General features: G+C 47.0%; 1 protein-coding gene across 3 annotated transcripts in view; it reads right to left on the bottom strand.

Annotated features, from left to right (window-relative positions):
* The window catches only part of tub (TUB bipartite transcription factor), a 197,572-nt gene that overhangs the window by 61,287 nt on the left and 119,350 nt on the right, over window positions 1–16,935 (bottom strand). The window contains exon 1 of one of the 3 annotated variants that reach the window (XM_055649897.1): window positions 4,562–4,834. The exons of the other annotated variants lie outside the window; for them this stretch is intronic. Coding sequence (XP_055505872.1) covers window positions 4,562–4,608 — 47 coding nt within the window. The 5' untranslated portion in view covers window positions 4,609–4,834. Of the gene's footprint in view, window positions 1–4,561; window positions 4,835–16,935 lie in introns of those variants that run through there. 3 annotated transcript variants of the gene reach the window in all.

Genomic DNA, 16,935 nt, shown 5'->3' with positions numbered 1-16,935 from the left:
AAACTGCAACCTTCTGTACGTTGTGATATCTTAATCTGTGTTTGCAATTCAATATTTTATTACTTTTGAAGAAACATCACAAGAAACCTTTTGAAAATGGATTTCCTTTTGACAGCTCGACTTTGGTAACAAGTACACATTTGGAAGGTTACATCTTTAACATCAAAACCTAGTCTCACCTGAATAAAAGAGTAGATGTTGTTTTATCCGCAGCAGATCATCGCTGCCAGTTGATGGATGTGATTTCCAGCAGCAACCTTCCACTTAGACTCAGCCCGTTACTGGCCTGCGGTGCTGCTAATACCCAGGCTGCTCACTGAACACATCTCCAGTCCTCAAATAATCTGGTTGCCAACAACCCAAAAAATACAGGCATCATGCGTAGGAAGGAACTGCAGATGCTGGTTTATACCAAGGATAGACACAAAGCCTATCAGTGGATCAGGCAGCATCTCTGGAGAAAAAGAATAGATGATGTTTCAAGTCAGATGCACCGTGCTAAGGAAGGGGGAACTTGAGACCTTGTTGTTTCTGACTTTGCAGTCCACTGCATCTGTCACCTCCTGGGGAAGTGGTGCTTCAGGTCAGGGCCAGGCTTCACTGTTGGGCGCTGTGGAGGGCCAGGCTGTCAGGCTGTGCTGTCGAGTATTCCCTGAGGTCAAGCTGTCGGCCCAGTCGGGCCTGGGTCAGGCCTCTCTGTCAGGCCCCGTTGCCCTAGGGCAGGCTGTCAGCCTGGGTCGGGCCTTGCTGTCAGGCTGTGCTGTCGGGTATTCCCTGAGGTCAAGCTGTTGGCCCGGTCGGGCCTGGTCAGGCCTCTCTGTCAGGCCCCGTGCCCAAGGGCAGGCTGTCAGCCTGGGTTGGGCCTTGCTGTCAGAGCATGGTGTTGTCACTCCCTGTGGTCAGGCCCTTTGTACAGTCGGCCCACGGGGGCGGATCATGAGGCCGTCATTCCCACGTCTTTGGGTTGGGCCTTCAAGGCCGAGCAGCTGCCAGCCTGTCCCATAGATGTTGGCCGCGGCTCCAGTTATTTCAAGGTGAGTTTTACGAGTGAGTTTAAACCTGACCCTCCCACATCCCATGTCCTTTGAATCCAGGACCTCAGTTGCCAATATGATTAGCGTTACAGATGTGGAGACAGCGAGGGAAGGGGTGTGGGAGGCAGAGGCAGCAACTTCACATCATGGGACAGACTTAGTAAAATCACAGAACATCTCAATCAGAAATGTAACTTCGAAAAGCCCATCACAGAACTTGTTGAGTCTGAAGACCTAAAACGTCCTCCTGACCCGCTGAGTGACCGCCAATGGTACTCCAGCACTTTGTGTCCTGTTTTTTGTGCACAGCATCTGCAGTTCCTTGTTTCCTCATTCTTCAAAGGACTCGTTCCACATGAACATTGGAGAGGCTGACTGTGAATATTCTGTAATACCGTGCATTCTGTACATAATTGTAATGGACAGAATTCTGACCCATTCTATTTATTTGGCCTCAATTACTCTACAGTGGGAACTCAATAATCCGGTGAATTTAACAGGTGGGTGCAGAGTTGTGAATGTTCAGTCTGAATGTTTGCAGCCTTATCTTTACTCAGTATCTTGCCTGAGTCAGACTGTTGTTATTTCTATTTTGGTGACAATGAATGAAGCCTGCACTCCACGACAGTGCCGGATTTACGTATAAGCTAAACAAGCTATAGCTTAGGGCCCCCACTTTCTAGGGGGCCCCCCGAAAAAATTGATGGGCCTCGAGGTCTAGGGGGGCCTCCGGCCAAGGCAGGACACCTACCGTTCAACTCTGGGCGGCCCCCCTCTCTATCTCTCTCTCTCTCCATCTCCCCCCCGCTATCCGTGTCCGGGCCGCCGGGCTCCGCTCGCTCCTCATCCGCCGGCACGGCAGGTCAGGCCGCCTTGCACACGCGCACAACCACGGCCAGCACGTCATCAGCCGCCCTGCGCATGCGCACTGCAACGGCAACTGGTCGGCGCTGGGCACTTTCTCCCTCGCTTTGAATTGTGGGAGATTTGGCCGCCATGACTGCCCGGTCGTTGGGGGCCTCACAAGTGCCTCTCTTCATCTAAATCCGGCACTGCTCCACGGGGACACGAGAGAGCTTTGAATTAATCACTCACTACAAAAGGCAATGGTCCAAATCAATTTAGCGATACTGGAAGGAGGGGAGAGATAAACAGCTTCAACCTTTTAATAAGAATGTTCAAATCCTTCACTTCCACAGGTCAGATGATGGGTAATTGGCTGAATTTATGCAGGACTCATCGCTGGTCAGTCTTTTGAAGAACAATGCGTTTTACTGATAATTGCAATGGACAGGTCAGGCTCCCAACATTAGTATCAACGAATGGAAACGAATGGCTTCAACAAATAAAGTCCACACGCACAGACACACACTCACATATGTACAGTCACATACACACACATGAACACACACACTCACATTCAGTCGCACACACGAACACGCATTTACATACACACTCTCATACATGCACATTTGCACAAACACACACTCTCATGCACACACACACTCTCAAACACACACTCCCACCCTCATGCATACACTCTCACTCACACGCCCATGCACATACACTTATGCACACACTCACGCTCATACTCAAACACACATTCTCACACTCACCCATTCTCACACTCACGCACACTCTCTCACACTCACGCACACACACTTTCACGCTAACAGATTTTCAAACGTACGCTCTCACACACACACTCTCACTAACACACACTCACATTCTCACTCACACACTCACTCACACACACTCACTCACACACTCACTCTCACACATACACTCAAACACACACACACTCTCATTCACACACTCACACATACTCTCACTCACACACACTCTCACACATATACTCAAACACACACACTCACACTCTCACTCACACACACTCACTCTCACACACTCACACACACTCACTCACACACACACACACACACACACACACACACACACACACACACACACACACACACACACACACACTCACTCACACACACACACACACTCACTCACACACACACTCACTCACACACACACACACTCACACTCTCACACACACACACTCACACTCACACACACACACACACACACACACTCACACTCACACACACACACACACACACACTCACACACACACACACACACACACACACACACACACACACACTCACTCTCACACACACACACACACACACACACACACACACACACACACACACTCACTCACACACACACACACACACACACACACTCACTCTCACACACACACACACTCACACATACTCTCACTCAGTCACACACTCTCACACATATACTCAAACACACACTCACACTCACATTCACATTCACACTCACACTCACTCTCACCTGGCCCTCTCTGGGACTACATCCAGAGGTCATGTCGCTGCTCTCTGACTCTCAGGCACTGAGGAAGGAGCCAGGTCTCGGCCAGAATAGGCGATGAGAGTGCCTCGCTGCCATGGCCATGGGGTTCACCAGGCAACGGTCCAGCGGAGATGTGAAGGTGCTGACCACAGGGCCCCACACTTGCACAGGGAGGACCAGAGGCAATAAGACATCTCCCCCCTGGAGCAGGTCTGCTGAAACCTGGCCGATCACCGCTCCTGCCCGCTGCAGCAAGGAGTCAGACCAGGCTTGCACTGGCCAGAGGACGGATGTCCCTGGAAATCTGCAAGTCAGTCTTGCAAACCGATGCTGCAGCTTTAGACACACCACCTCCTTGCAGGGCTGTGCCAACTGAAGCCACGATACTTTCAGAAAAGCAAGTTTTATTTAAAACAACAATAGATTGAAAGTTTCCAAAAATCTAATCGATGTTTCGGAAACACAACTGTAAAGGTTTATATGAATAGTGCACATACAAATAGAACTGTGCAGTGGTACACTCGCTCAGGAACCAGTTTTAAACGTGCAAACATCCTACAGGGCTGGACTTTTGCTGAACTAAACCAGCAGACAGCAGAGCCACGAAAAAAACACCAGTTAATGTTTGTAATGAATGAAAAATTAACTCCTGCAAACAATGAAGCGAATGAAGTGATGAAAAGACACAAGCTCCAGCTCAATGCATGATATTGTCGCCTGCTCATGACATCACACTGATGACAATGACACATGGCTCTTCACATTTCCCTCAATTCTACCGCAAATAAAACAAAAACCGTGTTCGGTTTTGTTATAAATAAGCAGTGGCCACCGTTAGAGGCAACCACTTTGCTAAGGGGGCAATGTCTTCCCCCTGGGAAAGGACGCTCATTAAACCCATTTCTGGTTGATTTCACCGGCATAGACAGACAGACAGTCGGAGCTGAAGGGAACAGCTTGAGATCATTGTTTAACGGAGTACAAAGCAACAGCGAGATGAGATCACACTGGGCTTGCACGGCTTAGATAGATGCAAGATAGAAGCCACACTCTCAAACGGCAATCCAGATGAAGCCATATTACTGTTTAATGTGGACAACAAGCATTGATTGTGGGGAAGAGAAGCACATGCCCGTTACCTGTAATGGATCCAGTCAGAGAGATGCCTAGAACTCATCATCAACATCAGCTGTCGGCTGTTCAGCACAAAGGCCTGTGACCTGAAGTAGTGATCCCACGGTCCGGCTACTGGAGGACATCTGCCCCGATTCAAGCATCATCCAGCCAGCACTGCTCAAAATCTTCAACTTCACAGCCAGCGCCAGGTACTGACACACACACACACACACAGGCAGAGAGAGAGAGAGAGAGGATGAGCTGGGAGTCGACAAGCCACACCTTCAGCAGCCGTTCCTTACAAGTGGAAGCACACACACTGACACTGTCTCTGTCTCTCCCTCCCCCTTCTCTCTCTCCCTCTCCCCCCTCTCTCTCTCTCTCTCTCTCTCTCTCTCTCTCTCTGTTCCCAGCAACCAATCTGCACAGCCAAACGCTCAGATAATACACAAATGAACATAACAAGCTTTGCTGCAATTCAAATCCAGCCAGCTTTGATGTCTTAGAACCTTTGTGTTTGATTATGCCTATGCATCCCCTGAAAATATTCCTTTGTTATATCAAAATATGAATTAGTTTCAGGTGAGTCATTCATCCACATGGAAACTGAGGCAGAGTGTTGCTACAGAGAGCATCAATAAATATACTTTGATCTCCTGGGATGTTTTATATTTAAAAGCAGGAAAAATCTGCAATAAAGTGACTGTATATCTCCTAAAATTATTTCTCATTCATATATATTGTTTATTTTTTCATTTTAAGCATCACACACCAAAATAACTAGATGTAGCAATTCCGATTGAGTGTAGAGTATTGACTAATAGAGTAAAATTCTTCAAGGATATTTTAAGTTACAAATTACAAGTATTTAGAACAGACAGAGCACGCACATAATGAGATGGTTCTTCAAATAAAACGGAAATAAATATTCTCTAAAGATCTTAAGGCACTGTACATGCACCTGCACTTCTTGTGAGCAATTGGTTCTAACCCATCGGTTGGACAAGTGTGAAGTGAGTGGTTTATTGATTGCAGCCTGGAAAATGCACCATTTAAAATAAATGGAAATGATAAAACAACGGCTAACAATTCCGCACAATATCATAACAAAACACAGGATGTAGAATGAACCAGTGAGGAAGAATTAATGGGACCAGGAATGAATCTGAAGCAAAGGCTACCAAATAATATAAGACATAGAACATAGAACTTTATTCTTTGGAGCGCAGAAGGTTAAGGGGGGGACTTGATAGAGGTTTTTAAAATGATGAGAGGGATAGACAGAGTTGACGTGGAAAAGCTTTTCCCACTGAGAGTAGGGAAGATTCAAACAAGGGGACATGACATGAGAATTAAGGGACTGAAGTTTAGGGGTAACATGAGGGGAAACGTCTTTACTCAGAGAGTGGTGGCTGTGTGGAATGAGCTTCCAGTGAATGTGGAGGCAAGTTCGTTTTTATCATTTAAAAATAAATTGGATAGTTATATGGATGGGAAGGGAATGGAGGGTTATGGTCTGAGCGCAGGTATATGGGACTAGGGGAGATTATGTGTTCGGCACGGACTAGAAGGGTCGAGATGGCCTGTTTCCGTGCTGTAATTGTTATATGGTTATGGTTATATGGTTATAACAGTACTGCACAGGAACAGGCCCTTCGGCCCACAATGTCTGTGCCGAACATGATGCCAAGTTAAACTAATCTAGGGGACACAGTACAGGAGGTAACAGTGAGGGCTTTGATGAACATATTGAAGATGTAAAAGGGTATAGGGAGGTTATGATGACTAAACTAAGAGGGGAGAGGTGGGAGAAATCTTAAAGCAGACAATGAAGGAATGGTAGAGAATGGTAGACTAACATTTCTGGTCCCAGTGAGATAAATAAGCTTCAAACATGGTGTAAACTTCTATGTTTGATCTTGGGTGAGATGTTTGATAAAAGAATGGCAACAGATTCTCAAACCAACGATCTGTCTATTTACCAGGCACTGCAACAACTTTCCCATGGCAAGGGAATGATATTCATTTAACTGCAAGGGCATCTAGAAATATGAAAATTGGCTGCAGGAAGAGGCCATTTAGCCCATCAAACCTGTCCCCAGCTCTCTACAGGAACTACACAGTGGACAACACAGTCCATCTCCATTGCATCAATTGTCTCACCAGAAAGGCAATGGTAAGTAATCTACCATCATCTTGATCTGTTCAATGATATCAGACTAATACTCACTCAAGATGGACTCAAAGTGCTGGAGGAACTCAGTGGGCCAGGCAGCATCTCTGGAGAACTTAGATAGGTGACGTTTCAGGTCAGGACCCCTCTTCACAATTTAAGAAGGGTCCCAACCAGAAACATCAACCATCCTTTTTCTCCAGAGATGCTGCCTGACCCACTGAGTTACTCCAGCACTTTGTGTATATACCAGCATCTGCAGTTCCTTCCTACACCAATACTCACCCACTTTTATGATGTAACGGTTAAAACCATTACCATAAATCTATGCACATACACAGAATTCTGCTAAAGATGACATCTCAAATTGGTAGAGAAAATGTTGGAAAAGTGCAGCTGAACAGTCAGCTTCTGTGGAGGGAGAAACAGATAACATTACAGGTGGCTGAGCTTCTGACACAGAGTCACAAGTTACGATGAGAAATTTGGGCAGCCGCTGATGAAATGGTGCTGAATGTCTGAGCAACACGGTGGGGGATTTATACCTCCAGAAATAGGAATGTTCATTTTGGATCTTTACTATAAGGGACCCTCTAATAAGGATATTCATTGCTAAATAATTATATGAGGAGTTCTGTGTGTTGGTAAGGCACAGGAGCTGTGAAGGCAATTCCTGGGTTTAAGAGCAGAAACTGGCCCTTCAGCCCACTGTGTCCATACTGACCATCGATCATCCATTAGTACTATGTTATCCCACTTTCTCTTCTGCTCTCTACACACTAGGGGCAATTTACAGAGGGCTAATTAACCTTCAAACCTGCACGTCTTTGGGATGTGGGGGGAAATTGACACTCACACAGACACACTCACTTGCACACACAGACACTCACATACACACTCACACAGACACACACACACACACTCACACACACATACACACTCACACAGACACACTCACACACACTCACTTGCACACAGACACTCATATACACACACACACACTCACACAGACACACTCACACACACTCACTTGCACACAGACACGCACATACACACTCACACAGACACACTCACACAAGCATAAAGACGCGCACACACTCACACACGCACAATCAGACACACACACACTCACATGGACACACTCACATAGACACACACACACTCACACAAATAGAGACACGCTCAGACACATGCACTCCCACTCACCCCCACTTCATCACATTCACACAAATAGAGACACACACACACACATATTCACACAGTCCCCAAGCCACTCAGGAAGCACAAACATGCAGCTGCAGGGAGAGGATCCAGAGAGAGAAGGTTGGACAAGCTCACGTGAGGTACAAGGTGAGATGGCGGCTCTGTGTGAGGCCAGGCCACGTGTCAGGGGAAGTGATACAAACCATGGCAGGAAACATCCAGAATAACCCACTCCAGGAGTGAGGATCAATGCATGTGGGATCAACGCTACATCACTCCCAGATAAAGTCACAGAGTGCTGGAGTAACTCAGCTGGCCAGGCAGCATCTCTGGAGAATGCGGATAGGGTCCGTGTGGTCAATATCCCCTAATCCAGGCATCATTCTTGTAAGAATTCTCTGCATCCTTTCTAAAACCTCCACATTCTTCCTGCATTGGGGTGACCAGAACTGCACACAATACTCCACATACAGCCTAACCACGCTCCTATAAATCTGACTTCCTCACTCTTATTTTCAATGGCCCAACCGATGAAGGCTAGCATACCACATGCCTTCTTTACTGCTCTCTCTACTTGTGTTGCTGATTTCAGCGAGTTATGAACTTGGACCCCAAGATCCCTTAGTACATCAAGTTATGCAAAGTACAAGATCCCAGTTCCCAAAGTACAAGACCCCAGTTCCCAGTGGAAGCTTGTTGGTTCCACGAGGCACCAAGATACAGCTGAGGTTGGTAAATAGATTTAAAGGAAGAGAAATGACTGGATATTTAATCACATCTTGTGCAACCAGTTTTGTGAAGTGACAGTGTCTCTCCGGCTGCCAACATTCTCCCTGTCCCTCACCTCCCCTTCTCAACCCCTCCCTTATCTCCTGACCCCTCACCTCCCCGCCCCTCTTCTCCCCAGCGTTTACCTCATAACCCCTACTATCAACTCCCACCCCTCCTGTCCCAACCACACCCCACATCTCCCTCTCCCAACCCCTCACCTCCCATCCTTCAACTCCCCACCCCTAACCTCAACACCCCATTGCTCTCCTCCCCCCAAGGAGGAGGAGCCATCTTGGGGAACAGCTGCTAGCTTCCGTTTTAAGTCACTATTTTTTAGAAGTTTTTTTAGTGAGTCCTGTTTTTTGTCCGTAGGAGATATGAACTTTTTAATCCCTACCTGGTCGGTGAGGCAGCTTTTTCTCCGGGCTGCCCCGTCGACCCGTCCTCGTGGCCTACCAGCGGGCGTGGAGCGCCGTTTCCTGGCGGGGACCGCCCAGCACCTCGGCCTCGGTGGCGGCACAGCGCTGGAGCGCCATCGCGAAGCGGAGCGGGCGATGCCTTGCCTGGGTTGCCGCGCTGGATCGACGCGCTGGAGCTCCGGTGAGCTGAGACCGCCGAGTTCAACACCTCCGGGCTGCGGGTCTGCGGTGCGGAGCGGGCGGCGCCGATTTCAACATCGGGAGCCTGGGAGCTCCAAACCGGCGCGGCCTTGTCGGCTTCGGAAGCCGCGGTCTCCAGCTAGATAGCGGCCGTTCCAGGTGGCCCAGCCGCTGTGAGGACTCTCCCGACGCCGGGGCAAGACCACCCGGTGAGAACGGCCAGGAACATCGGGCCTCCGTAGAGGCAATTGCGGTGGCCTCAATAGGCCTGACTTTGGGGTGAACTTGGGGTTGGGGACTGGACATTGTGCCTTCCCCCACAGTGGTATCCATTGTGGGGGGATGATTTTTTGTCTGTAAGTTAATCCTGTTAGTCTTTGTCCAAGATGGCTGCCGTGAAGGGAGAGTGGACGCTGGCGCGCTTTAGCTGCCGCTGCTCTCTCTTCACATTGTGTTTTTGATTTTTGTTTTGTGATGACTGAATTCTGTTTTTATTTTTGTGTCTGATGTATGTTTATATTTATTATCTATGTATTCTCCTTGAGATGTCTGAAATTCCTGTAATCTCTGTAAGGTGTCCTTGATTATGTCTGAAAGGCGCCCATTATAATTATTATTATTATTATTATTATTATTATCCCCTTCCTGCCTCTCCCCTCCCCCATCTCTTCCCTCACCATCCTACCGGGTACCCTATCCTTCTAACCTCCTCTCCATCCCTCCCCGCCAAACCACAGTCCTCCGCTTCCTGCCCTGCCCCTCCACTCCCAACGCCACTCTTTCCTGCCTCTCCCTGCCCCCCTTCCTACCCCTCCCCTTCCTGCTCCACGCTTTGTTCCCTGTCCCCCCCCCCCCCAGTGAGAGTAACACAGTGATGCTGAAGAATCAGGGGGGGGGGGGGGGGGAATGAAAAATCTGCAGATGCTGAGAAACTGGAATAAAGAATGCTAAAACAATCAATAGGTCCAACTCCATCTGTGGAGAGAGAAGCAGATTTAACAACTTTGGGGCAGCACTGTGGTGCAGCAGTAGAGTTACTGCCTCCCAGCGCCAGAGGCCCGGGTTGGATCCTGCCTAAGGTGTTGTCTGTACAGAGTTTGTACGTGCAGGTTTGTAGGTCAACTGTAGATTGTCCCCTGTGTGTAGGATAGAACGAGTGTACTCTGGCCCAGGTGACCATTGGTTGGCATTGGCTCATGGGCCAAAGGGCCTGTTTCCATGCTCTGTCTCTAAACTAAACTAAATTCTGGTCTGACACCTTTTTGTTAAAACTATAAAACTCTTTGTTACACTTCAATCAATTGTCTCCTTGATATTTTGAAGTCATGGCACATTCTCAATGAATGGAAACTCGTCCAGCTAGGGACTTCACGGAGAATGCCGGGTGTATTGTTAGGAGCTCTGAAGGGAATGTAAGGCAGATACAGTTGAACATAGAACAGTACAGCACAGGAACAGGCCCTTCAGCCCACAATGTCTATGATGCTTAGATAAAATAATCTATCTGCCTGCACATAATCCATATCCCTCCATTTTCTGCATATCCAAATCCTCTGAAATGTCACTATTGTATGTAGTGTATAAATGCACAATTCTTCTTTCTCCATGAACTTCTTCCATTATTTAAAACCCAATAACGAGCCTGATCTATTCCTATCTAACACAGACATTGTGGGCGGAAGGGCATCCCCTTGTGCTGCCCTGTTCTATATTCGATGTTTCATAGAACATAGAACAGTACAGTACAAGAAGAGGCCCTTTGGCCCACAATGTCTGTGCCGAACATGATACCAAGACCATACCTTTTCTAAAAGATAGACATAAAATGCTGGAGTAACTCAGCAGGACAGGCAGCGTCTCTGGATAGAAGGAATGGGTGACGTTTCAGGTCTGTAGAAGGATCTCGTCGAAACATCACCCATTCCTTCTATCCAGGGATGCAGCCCGTCCCGCTGAGTCACTCCAGTATTTTGTATCTATTTGTCGGTGTAAACCAGCATTTGTAGTTCCTTCCAACCATATCTTATCTACCATATCCCCCCATTTGCTGCATACCCATATGCCTATCCAAAAGTCTCTTAAATGTCACTGTTGTATCTGCCTCCACTACCAACTCACTGCCCTTTGGGTTCCATGTTCCATGTATATTCTATGCTTTGAAAAGATATTGTGTTGAAGAAGCAGCATTTATTTATGTCTAGTACACTGGAAGTGTTTGATACACATGAGGATTTCTAACACACACAACATTCATTCTTAACCCCTCATATTGCTCAGCTGGACAATGACAACATTTTATTTTGTTTAGAGTTACAGGGCAGAAGGAGGCCCTTCAGCCCACCGAGTCTGCACCGACCAGCACGCTAACAATATGCCACACACTCGGGACAATTTTACATTTATACCAAGCCAATTAATCTGCAAACCTGGACGTCTTTGGAGAAGATCTCGGAGAAAACCCACGCAGGTCACGGGGAGAACGTACAAACTCCGTACAGACAGCGCCTGTAGTCAGGATCGAACTCGGGTCTCTGGCGCTGTGAGGCAGCAACTCTATGATGCGCCACTGTGCTGGCCTGTGCGGCATAGTCATTGTGGGCTGAAGGGCCTGTTCCCGTTGTACTATGTTCTATGTTCAACAGTATCTGCCTTACCTTCCTTTTTCTAAAAAATACTTTAAGTATCTATGTATGTTCCATGCTATAGACACTCTTGTAAAAGGGGGCAACGAGTCAGAGTATACTACTGGAGGCAGGACGCACGAATGCAGTGAAATTGATATCTCTGATGGCACCGAGTTTTAATTCCTCGCCGCCTGAGGGAACCCATGGTGATTTCATTCACAATCGTCTCATCAGCTTCATGGCCACAATTTATGGAACCAGGAGCCACAGACTGGAAGTACATCACCTTGTGGCATACAGTGTGTAGATGTGGACAGCTGTGCCAACAAGGGGAAACTTAACAACTTGAACATGCATTACGTGTAATTAATATGTATTGCTCCTAAATTATGATCTAGAGTTACAATCCTTCCACCACACCTACGGTATAACAGTTGATTTTTCCCCCTTGCTCTACCATCACACATGGCACTAACATTTATTGTTATAAATCTATACTTATATACATGTGATTACATTTAGAAAATATACTAAATCATCATTGGTTTTTGGGGAAAAATGGCCTGAAACTTAATGTAAATTCTCTCAAACACTCACTTGATAAAGTTGAATAGAAACTGAATTGGGAGCAGCTTAAAGGGAAATTTCCAAAAATGCTATTATTTGCCTGATTTAATTGGCCAAAATTTATGTTAAGCTTTTCCCGTTCCAAAGCAACAGCAGGGATCTAATGCTATGATGTGGCCATGAAGGCAATGATGAAAATGACCTTACAAACCATGACTGGAAGGTGGACCATGTCCATTTTCGAAGGATACATCCGAAGGATAGACACAAGGTGCTGGCAGAACTCAACAGGTCAGGCAGCATCTCTGGAGAAAAAGGATGAATGATGTTTCAGGATGTCTCAAGAAGGGACCCTTCTTCAGATGGATTCTTCTTCTGACTGGACCCTTCTTCAGACACGTCCAACCCTTGTTTCCCAAATATTAACAATTGTTCCCGTGACACTAAATACCTTAGTGTGATTTTTGCTTCATTTTTAACAACGTACTTCAGCAGAAGAACCAGTTCTCTCAGTGGCACAGTGGTAGAGTTGTTGCCTTACATTCCTTGCAGCACCAGAGACACGGGTTCGATCCCGACTACGGGTGCTGTCTGTACGGAGTTTGTACGTGACTGTGTGGGTTTTCTCCGAGATCTTCAGTTTCCTCCAAAGACGTACAGGATTGTAGTTGAATTGGCTTGTTGTATGTGTAAATTGTGTATGTGTAAATTGTCCCTAGTCCCTAGTGTGTGTAGGATAGTAATGTGCGTGGGCCGAAGGGCCTGTTTCCACACTAAACTAAATAAACTAAACGATGTTACTTTATTTTAAAGTACTCAAATGTAACAACAATGACCAATCATTCACTCAGTTCCACAAAATAGCAACATTTTGAAGTTTCCCATTTATGGTTCTGCAGAACAGCTTCTGATGTTTTCTGAGTTACTGCGCTTGATGGCACAAGGCTTAATCCCGAGCTGCTCCCATTCAGCAATGTTTCTGACTCGAGAAATCTCTTTCACAAACAAATTGTTAAAAGTTTCTCCCACTCTGCAAAAGCTTTGAAGGACAAAGTCTGAAGATGATGGAAACTTCATCATCAGTGGGCAATGACATTCCTTGAGTAAATGCTAAATGCAGCACAGATTTAAAATAGAGTTTAGCGTACGTGGTAGTGATGAGTGGTTCAGGAGAGCGATAGCAGTGGGGAACAAGCTTCTGATTGAGGCAGAAGACAGGAAAGGGTTGGACAGGGTGGTAGGCATTTGAACGCGTCCACGGATGACCACGGAGGGGATCCCACTGCTGCTCCATCGATGAGGACACTGTTGTGCTCACCTCTTCACTCTCTCAGGCAAACTCTTTCAACTACTTGTAATCTTTCGTTGTCTCAAATTGATACGAGCTAAGTGTTTACAAATCCCTAGTTCTCTGGCACTGTGTTCTTTCACAACAAGGCTCCCCCACTCCCATTTGAAGGACTATACTGATGGAAACTTCATCATCAGTTGACTGTTGCTAAATGGGCACAAATACAAAGTGCGGTGTGACTGTGGTCTAGTGGTAGTGATGATTGGTTCCCCAACGTGGTTACATTCGTACAAATTGTTGGGAACTCGTTTGCATAAAGCTAGAAAACCTCTTCACTCTCTCAGGCAAACTCTTTCAACTCTTTCATCTTGCTCATGATACGAGCTAAGTGTTTGTCCTGGCACTGTGTGACAAGGCTCCCCCATCCCATTTCTATACTCCATCTCATCATTGCTGTTAATGGGCATACAATGGCGGTGTGACTGTGGTCTAGAGTGTCATTCCCCAACGTGGTTACATTCGCAGGCTCAGGCCAACTTCTTTTCAAACTCTTTCACTTGCTCATGATTACGCAGCTAAGTGTCCCCAAGGTCCATCCCATCCCATTTCTATACTCCATCTCATCATTGCTGTTAATGGGCATACAATGGCGGTGTGACTGTGGTCTAGAGTGTCATTCCCCAACGTGGTTACATTCGCAAATTGTTGGGAACTATTTGCATAAAGCTAGAAATTATCCATAAAACCTCAAGTCAAAACAGGTACGAGGAGAAATAACAGGCGGCACCTCTGAGGCTGAGGATATTCTTTGTCTATTACGAGTAACAATGTCATAAATCCCTGTATAAAGTATGCAGTTACCATTTAGTTACACACATTATACAGGGGGAAATCTCCCCCTCGAGTATTTAAATGTCTCTCTGCCGTTACTTTTTATCGGATTGTTTCCACTTACAATAAATTGCTTGTTAGCAGTTTGAGAATCAATCACCTTTTGGATAAACTAGAAGTCATTCCCAACTGATACGCTGCAACAGTGATTTCACTTTCAAGAGTGAGTTCTGTTTAAATGTTCACATTGTGTTTAATGGCGTGTATCCTGAGCCTTTTGAATCTGGGCTGTTCTCTACTTCACAACGGGAAGACCACAAGCTGGGGCACAGGCACATTCTGCAGCAGAAATTAATGAATCGCAATGCTTGCCAGCCAGCAGGAGCTAACACTGGTTGTTCTGCAGCACACTGACACTTCTCAACTTCAGTTCCAAATAATCAAACAGCATCTGGTTTATATAGTTGTAGCTACACCCAAAGTGCAGTGTCACACAGACAGAGCAGTGACCTGGGCTCCCCATCATGCGGGAGGGGGGGGGGGGGGGGGGGGGTCGATGAATGGTGCAGGCACTACTCAATGTTATACCAAGTTGTATCTTCAACCAACTCACCATCACTAACTCACCAAGACCACCAAAGATGACTTTCCGGATGGGAACCAAGAGGGGTTCTCTGAGCCCCAAGCTCCTGGCAACTGTGTTGTAGACTTCCTTCCTTCTCAGTCTACCAGAAGGTCTCCCCTATCTTCACTACCTTCTTTACCAACAGCCTGAACTGCAGGGAGCTGGGTTTTGGCATTCAAGCAAGTCCATCAATAAAGATCTTCCACACATTGAAGGTTACACAATGGCCTCAGCTTCTCACAGAACCACAGCACAGACTGGACAATGGGTTGTGCTCCAAGTATCTTCTTCCAGAGTTTGTGAAAGCTGAATCCACATTCTCATAAAATACAAAAATAATATACTCTATTATTTTAATGATTAATGATTTATGAAAGTGAACTCGTGGCTTTGAAAACTGTACTTTAATAAGTGATTCCTACTCTGCGGGAAAACCAAGCGTTCTGCTTTCTTCAGTGAAGGGGAGGAACCTCCACCCTCTGCATCAACCCGCCACCAGCTGCCACCATCACCTCCACTCTCTCCCCCCCGCTCATCCATCTGCTCCAGCTGGAAACATTAACATTGCAGAAGTTATACACGGGGCCAGAAACCAACCTAATCCAAGATTCAAGATTCAAGATTCAAGATTCAATTTAATTGTCATTTGGACCCCTTGACGTCCAAACGAAATGCCGTTTCTGCAGCCATACATTACAAACAAATAGACCCAAGACACAACATAATTTACATAAACATCCATCACATTGCTGTGATGGAAGGCCAAAAAAACTTATCTCTCCACTGCACTCTGCCCCCCCCCGATGTCAGAGTCAAAGTCAAAGCCCCCGGCTGGCGATGGCGATTGTCCCGCGGCCATTAAAACCACGCCGGGTGGTGCGAGGTCGCACACCGGGTCTTGGTGTTAGAGCCCCCGGCGTGCGCTCGCAGAGTCCCGCGGCCATTCCAAGCCGCGCGGGGCGGTGATGTCAGGCCCCGCTCCAGGAGCTCTTCGACCCCGCAACTCGGGCGGGAGAAGTCGCCGTTGCGAGAGCCCTGAAAAGCGGTCTCCCTCCAGGGACCCGCGGGCTCCCGGTGCCGCCATCCGCCAGACCCGCAGTTGCAGCCTCCAAATCTCCGGAGGTCGGGCCGCAGCAGCAGCAGCAGCTCCACCACCGCTCCACCCGCTCTGGACTCGGCCAGCTCCGCGACGGTGACGGTGAGTCGTCGGCACCAGAGTCCCCGGTCTTCTCCTGTTGGAGGCCGCTCCTCGTTGCAGCCCCAACGACAACGGAGACCCGACAAAGAAAAGGTCGGGTCTCCCGTGCAGGGAGAGATTTAAAAGTTTCCCCCACCCTCCCACCCCACCCCCACAAAAACTACATAGAAACATATACAAAAAATAATAATAAAAACGCGGACGGGCTGCAGAGGCCGCTGCTGACGAGAGTCGCGCGGCCTACCGCCTAATCCAAGAGTAAGGTTGGCAGCATGTGGACTTCAAACTGATTTGTTGTCTAAGCACATTACTAATTTGGACAGAAGATGAAGTGCCGACATTGCGGGGAGCAAAGACGATGGAGGATAAATTGTGGGTCTGAATAAAATTTGAAACTTTTCAAAAAAAAAAAAAGAGAGAGAGAGAGAGAGAGAGAGATAGAGAGATATCATATCAGAAGTGTTAAAATATATGTTATTTATAGCATTTCTATTGAGATGATCTGGATTCTTTGT

This window comes from Leucoraja erinacea, chromosome 18 (genome assembly GCF_028641065.1).
Source record: "Leucoraja erinacea ecotype New England chromosome 18, Leri_hhj_1, whole genome shotgun sequence".
NCBI lineage: Eukaryota > Metazoa > Chordata > Chondrichthyes > Rajiformes > Rajidae > Leucoraja > Leucoraja erinaceus.
The sequence above is the reverse complement of the archived record's forward strand: the minus strand, read 5'-3'. Positions and strand labels throughout refer to the sequence as shown.